A 7236-nucleotide genomic window follows, 5' to 3' on the forward strand; every position below is an offset into this window, starting at 1 on the left:
AAAGGAGGGTTATCTGATTTAGCAAATGAAAAAACAGGACACCCAGTTCTATCTGAATTTCACATAACAATGAACAATTTTTCATCATAAGCACGTCCCATGTGATATTTTGGACATACTGGTACTAACACATTATTCACAGTCCTGCCATTTCATCTGACAACCTTGGATGGGTGCCCTCAGCAGGAGAGAATGCGGTGGGGCTTCTGGAAGTCTCTGCCCCACCTGAGGTGTCTTTGCCACAGGAGTCTCTCCTTTGGGTGAAGTTCACCTGGTTCAGGGTCTCCGCAGGCCTTGGAGCGCCAAAGGCCCCCTGTGGTCCCCCTCCCCCACATAATGGTGTTAGTTCTCCATGAAACCGTCCTGCATCACCCTAATCTGAGCGTACCACCTGTTTCCTGTGGAGACCCAGCCTGACACAGGAGTGGAATGAAAACCAGAAGGTTCTCAGGGTTATTTACTAAGTAGGCATTGAATAAAATAAGTTATTGGTGCTTGTGGCTCAAAGGTGTGGAATGAGCAAGACGATGGAAAGCCCCAACAATTCTCAGTGGATCCACTCGGTCCATCAGAGAGAGAGCTAAGTGAGAAAGAGTGAAGGGGGGTAAAGCCACCTGGACACTAGGTGATGAGCCTGCCCCGCCCCATCTCTGAGCCACCCCAGGGAGTCCATCTTCCCCACTCCCTCCCTCTGGCCTCCTTGAGGTAAGGGTGGCTTCTCTGGAGATGCCCATAGCTTTTTCCTCTTCTAGGGCACATAGAGCTTTCGTGACAACTCTAATGGCACAAAGCTGTTTCCCCACGCAAGTGCCCCTGCCCCACTCTTCCCCTGCTGGCATGCCCTGTCTCGGGGCCCCAAGTCCTGAGCCAGGCCCCACCATTTGCCCAGGCTTGGTTGGGACCCACCACCCATTTGAGATGAGTCCAGCTGGAACAGAACATCTGGCTCAGGTACCCAGTTTCAAAAGCATGTCGGTAGTCATAGCAACAGCCCGCATGCCAACCCGAGAGGCGCTAGGGAGCACAGAGCAGATGCACATGGCCATCCTCTCTCTGCCCTCACCTTTGCCTTTAAAGACCAGAAGCTTTTCAGGTGACAGAGGATGAAACAGGCACCTAAAGAACAAGTGGGGGAAAAGAACGCACAGGGGGATGGTGTCCAAGGGTCTGCAGCAGGCAACGCAAAGGCAGAATCCTTAGCATGTCTGCAGCCCGTGTCACCCCCAGGCTCACTGGTTCAAACACTGCCGTGTGCACGAGAAGCAAGCTGAGGGGTTTAAAGATGCCAACTGCACAGACCTGCCGTGAGGTGCCATCAGGAGATCATGGATCCTAAGGACCCGGAGTGGCAGGATAAGGGGATTACTCAGACCATGCTCTGGGTCTCTCCGATGGTGACAGACATGTGACGCTTCAGTAACCCTCGCCGCGAAGGACCTCTGAGGCACACACCCTGGCTCTGGGAGTTGACCCACCAAGCAACGCCCTGGTGAGAATTGAACTTTCGACATTCATTTGTGTTTCTTCACGTAGGTGCACCCTGCCCTGTTCCACAAAGGACATGAGGTGATGTGGCTTCCATGCGACCTGTTGTCAGCTTGGCAGTCAAGACATCATGGTGAGTTAGTGCTCTGGCCTCCATTTCCCCATCAGCCTGCGAGCGTGTATTTCACATGACTCACTCTCCCTGATCCCTCACCTCTGGCAACACTCACTGGTACGCCCACTGCCTGGCCTGGCACACTGGCCAGAAGCTACTGTACCGTGCTGTCACCAGCCCACACTTGTAACCAATGTCCCGAAGCTATTGCAGACAACCATTCTCTCTCCAGCTGCGAGTGTCATAGATTTCTTCTTGGCACCATTTCCCCGCAACATTTATTTGGAAAAATTTCAAAGTACAGAAAAATTACAAGAATAGTACAATAAACCCCCATGTTCTTTGTACCTGGATGTTTGCTTTATCTCTTTGAAAGTTAAGTTGCAGAGGGTATAACATTTCACCCCTACGTATTGAAGCCCATAATTTTGAAGGAAGGGAGTTTTCCGTGTAATCATCCTATCTGATCACACCCAGGAAATTTACCAATGATGACAAAGTATCATCTCATAGTCCATCCACCTTGACATTGGGGGGTCAGCAGCTGTAAGTAACTTCTTTTCACACTTTAATGTATCTTCCTCTCAGGAGGGAGTCTCTGGCAAGTGTTTAAATTTGTCAGAAATAAGAATGCAAAGTGGAACTGGAGCACATCACAGACCTTGGACCAGAAGTGGCCCGTGAGCCGCTGGAAGAGATGCCACCGTGACAGCTGATGGTCACATAGCTTGAGGACCACAAAGCCCAGACAGGAGAGCACGGCCAGAGCCAAGTACACTCCGGAGCACACGCTGCCATAGCGCCCGTGGGCACGCAGGGCCTGGCCCACAGCGGCAGCGATGTGGGCGCCCAGTGCAACCTCAAACCCACAGGGGTGCAGCAGGGCAAGGCCGTAACTGCACAGCGAGAGGCACTCGATGGCAAGGAGCAAGTGGGGCTTCCAGCCCCTGTCTAGGTAGAGGCACCAGGCCACTGGCCACGCAAAGATGGGCAAGGTGAACCACTGGTCGAGCACGGCGGCAGGGCGCGTCTGCGTCCCGATCCGCAGCCACTGCACGGGGCCGTAGACCAGGGCCATGGCAGCAAAGACATCCTTCAGGTAACGAGCCCGCTGCATCTCCGCGGAGCGCTCCGGGGTGCTGGCATTTCTCTGGAGCCAGTACACGCCCAGGAGCACGTAGGCCACGTTAATGAGTGAGTTGAAGGGCATGGCTAGGAAGGCAGGGAGACTGGCTACCGGGGCTTCCGCATAGTGCTCATAGCCCACTTGGACAAAGACGCCGTCAAAGACGCCCGTGTAGACAGTGGCCAAACAGAGGCAGCTGGCCACGGCCACATGGCACAGGGCCTGACCCGACTCGGGCTTCATCTGGAACGCTAGCTGTGACTCGGGGCAGAGAACTTCAAAGAGGGGCAGCGTCTGCCGTTATTTCAGCATTCAGATAAAGAGCATTTGCAAAACACTCCTCAGCCTCCCAGCTGAGCCAGCAGGAAGAAGTCCCCGTGATTTCCGACGCAGATGCTGCGACCTTGCCCCGAGTGGTGGTGGCGGGCCAGAGGAAGGCGGGGGTCCTGCTGATTGGCTGGCACCAGTGGAGGGCCGTTCAGCCTTTTTCCTTTGTGGTTAGAAAAAGAGTGTGGTTAGACAGAAAACCATCCAAAAAAGAGCCTCCATCTTCCCGACTCTCAGCCTCAGGAGTCATCAAGTTTTCATCAGAAAAAAACAGAAATAAAAGTGAACCAATAGTAACGGTACGTTCACCTCCTTCCACACGGCCTCTAGAAGCCTGCAGAATCCTCTCTCGCCTAGGCGTGGCGTGCCTCTCTCCTGATACCTGTGCTGTTCTTTCACCTGTGTACTATGACAATCCTGCGCCGTGCCCTAGTTCCCCTGGAGCCACTGCATTCAGACAGTCTAACCTTTCCTCAGTCTGTTGTGACAACTCAGAACACGCTTTCCCACCTCAGCGGTGTCATAAATGTGTACGTTTCCAGGCTAGCCCCAAAACCATTTTAACCAATACCCAGTGAACTACAGCTGTGGTCTGAGTTCTGGAATCCAAGGCAAGAGATGGTGTGCTGGAGAAAAACGGGGAGGAGGGGAGGAGGACGGGGAGGAGGAGAGGAGGAGCGGGGGGAGGAAGGGAGGAGGAGGGGGAGGAGAGGAGGAGGGGAGGAGTGGGGGAGGAGGGGAGGAGCAGGGGGTGGAGGGGAGGAGCAGTGGGAGGAGGGGAGGAGCAGGGGGAGGAGCAGAGGGAGGGGAGGAGGAGGGAAAGGGGAGGAGCAGAGGGAGGAGTAGGGGGAGGAGGGGAGGAGCAGGGGGAGGAGGGGGAGGAGCAGGGGAGGAAAGGAGGAGCAGGGGGAGGAGGAGAGGAGCAGGGGGAGGAGCAGAGGGAGGAGGGGGAGGAGGAGGGAGAAGAGGGGAGGAGGAGTGGGAAGGGAGAACTAGGGAGCAGGAGCAGGGGGAGGAGGGAAGGAGGAGGGGAGGAGGAGGAGAGGAGCAGGGGGAGGAGGGGATAGGAGGAGTAAGAGAAGAGCGAGGAGGGGGTGTGAGGCCCGGCAGCACAAGGAGCTCTCCCCCAGGCCTGCTTCCCTGGCTCGCCCTCCTACCTGCCCCCAAAGTGCCATGCCATCCCCAAATCACCTTCTTTCCTTGGCCCACGATAAAACCTTCCATTTCCTGAAGTCACAGAAGCAGACACACAATTTAAAAATAATGTAGACTTATCATTGACTGCCAACTGCTTTAGGGCTAGCTGTAGTGTGAGTTGGCCTGGTAGCCTAGAAATGTACTAATGTCTAAGAAAGAAGAGGTTCGATGTTCTGGAAATGACTCAAAGCCAAAACAGCAGGCAGGAAGGCGGGTAGGCGGGCGGGCAGGCAGGCAGGTAGGTAGGCAGGCATGGGGACGAGAAGGACTGTCTGTGTTCCAACCTTGCCCTCCCCCACCTACTAACTATGTGACCTTGGGCCTTAATCATTCTGGGCCTCAGTATGCACACCTGTAGAATGGGGGTGCCACCAGTACCTCCCTGCAGACTTGTGTAAATTAAACGAGTTCTGTATGAAGACGACTTAGCACCATTTATTTTCCAGGCACAATGTCTCTCTCTCCTCCTGCAGTTTGAGCCCTGAAAGGGCGAGACCGGAGCTAGTTCTTTGCTCTCCCTCCAGTACTCAGTAGAGAGCTGCTCAATTTCAATTCAATTCAAGCACCACGCCAGCACCTTTGCTCTTTTTCCTTACTCTTTCTCTGTTCCTATTTGCCATGTCACATCTCGGTGAGGCCCACCTGCATTCTCCAGGAACTGCTGGGCCTCACGCTAAGCTTTCTTGCTCCTGTCTGTCCTGCCTTGGGGGTTCGCTCTTAAGGAGGGCCACAAGGCCTAGCGTTTCCACAAGTGAATGGAAGCGCTCCCCCTGACCACAAGCCTCCATCTCAGCATGTGGCACTGTCACACACCTCCCACACCCTCTTCCTCTGGCTAAGGAGCCTCTAGGCCACCCCGACCCCATCGTTCCCACTTCCAGGCTGAGCGGCCACTAAAGTGGTCTACACACAGGAGTCCCCAGCGCTTTCCTCAAGTGACTGGGTCAGATCGTGAAAGCCCCTGTGCAACAGCCTTCAATGGCTGGCTCTCCACTCCATGCGTGACCCCGTGCCAACCTCTTGGCCATCATAGTGCCATCCCCACGTAGCCCTGCGAGCTTCCCAGACCCAGTCTGTCCTCCAGCTAGAATGAGACAGTGGTTGGTCCTTCCTGTACCTGGCCTGCTCGCTCCCCTAACTCAGCTGTCATTTCCTCTCAGGCGCTTCCCCATTCAGCTCCTGACTCAGGCTGGGAGGTGAGCTGAGGCCCTGCCTGGTGTCTCTGGGTGCCTCCCTGCACCCTTCTGGGGCCTGGCTCCCTGGCATGAAGTGCAGGCCTCCGGGACCCCATGCAGCCTGACCCTCCTGTCTGCCAGCAAGCCTGGAGGAGAGCCGGGGACAGGAGTCGGAACACTGTCAACTTGACAGAAGAGGTCCAGGAAGGACATAGAAAGTGACTCTTCTCTCCGGCTGCTGAACAGAATCCACCTGAGCCCTTGTGCAAGCTGAAAACAACATATAATCAAACCAACTTGCCAAGTCTGCCAGGAAGACCACTGCTGGGTGCTTTATGGCCTCGCTCCTCTGTACCCCTGAACTACCATGACCCTTGTTAAGGACACTGAAAGTTCTTCACAGATTCCCCCAGTGCCTGGCAACAAAGGCCAAAGGCTCGCCGCCGTTCTGGGGCCTTTGGGGGGAGTCCTAAAAAGCATGACTATCTCCTGGCTAAGGACTAAGGGGTTAACACGCTTTCCTTAGATTCTCCTGCTTCTCGGGGCAAATGCATGTAAGCAGGAGCCACTGTCACCTGTTACAGTGGTGGCTTCTTTGGCCTGTAGCATTTGACAACTACTTGTTGTGTTCCTGACTAACCAGGCACAGCTGCCTCTGCGTAGATAAGGGGATACCAGCCCCAGGGCTGCAATGTGGGACACCCCAGCAGGTGAGGGCAGTGTAGACCACCTGGATGCTCAAGGAGCCTGGTGCAACCAGTGATTCTTGAACTCTGGGGAGAGAATCGCTGAGTGGGGGCAAGGCCCCTGGAAACCAGGAGCTCAGCTTCCTTGTTTTACGAGGGAGGAACTTAGGGCCAGGGAGCGGAGGTGAATGGCCAAGGTCACTTAGGGCAGTTGGTAGCATGGCCGCCTCTTTGGCCTTTCTCAAACAAATGCTTCCAAAGGCATAAAGTTAAACAGTGAATTACAACATACATTTAATATGTCGTAAGATAGTTACTAAAATGTTTTTGAAAATGCGGGATATAGTAATATATGAGCTTCTTTACTAATAGGTTGAATTCTAGATCTATGCGCAGGTTGAATAACTACAGTAATTTCAAAGCAGTTATTCTGCCTGCCAGCAGGTCTTGTCATTTACTTAATTTCAGGATATCTACAAGAGCTATACGATCTAAAGTGATCTGTCATTTCCATTGGTCACAAAGTCACCTGGCTGACGCTCTGGGCTCTGCTGCCTACATTAGTAATTGCGGGAAAGGCCAAATTTCGGATAGAGGTTGGTGAAAATAAAGATGAGAGAAAGTGAAAAAACTAATCTGTTGTAGCTCCAAGCTCCCAGAGACCAGTGCAGGACCCCTGCACTACAGCCTGCGCCTAGCAGCGCCCAGGCGGTCTCATGCCAGATTTGGAACCAGGGGACGACGTCAGTACCCACCTCTCAAGATTGTTGTGAGAGCTCACAGTATTGGCGCGAAAAGGCCAGCAATCACCATCCGGGTATTTTGCCTCTCTCGCTTCGCTGGGGGAAATTCAAATCTCGAAGAAGGGCGGACCCGAAAAGCGGCCGTGCGCCTGCGCGCGGGGCGTGGCGCAGGGCTCTGGGAAGCAGGCGGGGCGGGGTGACGTGAGGTGAGGCGGGGCAACACAGAGCTCTCCCGCGCACGCCCACTCGGCTGGAACGCCACCAGCCTGGCCCGCCCGCCCTGCAGGCGGCGGGGCGGGGGACGGTCCAGCGCGCGGCGGCGTGCCGGCGCGCGACCCAGCTGGTTTTGTCGGGGCGCGGGAGGCGGAGGCGGCGGCGGAGG

The 7236-nt window shown here is 54.9% G+C and overlaps 1 protein-coding gene across 1 annotated transcript; it reads right to left on the reverse strand.

The window, feature by feature from the left end:
- Positions 1-821: 821 nt before the first annotated feature.
- Positions 822-7158, reverse strand: TMEM187 (transmembrane protein 187). Its single transcript, XM_033118903.1, has 2 exons — positions 6867-7158; positions 822-3216 (listed from the first exon to the last, which is right to left on the reverse strand). Exon 2 carries the CDS (start codon positions 2967-2969, stop codon positions 2169-2171), a length of 801 nt encoding a protein of 266 aa, XP_032974794.1. The 5' UTR covers positions 2970-3216; positions 6867-7158; the 3' UTR covers positions 822-2168.
- Positions 7159-7236: the final 78 nt, after the last annotated feature.

The sequence above is a fragment of the Rhinolophus ferrumequinum genome, chromosome X, assembly GCF_004115265.2.
Source record: "Rhinolophus ferrumequinum isolate MPI-CBG mRhiFer1 chromosome X, mRhiFer1_v1.p, whole genome shotgun sequence".
Lineage (NCBI taxonomy): Eukaryota > Metazoa > Chordata > Mammalia > Chiroptera > Rhinolophidae > Rhinolophus > Rhinolophus ferrumequinum.

Bases quoted from the DNA above. Each gene is read 5' to 3' on its own strand.
- TMEM187 (XM_033118903.1), bottom strand. From the start codon at position 2,969: ATGAAGCCCGAGTCGGGTCAGGCCCTGTGCCATGTGGCCGTGGCCAGC.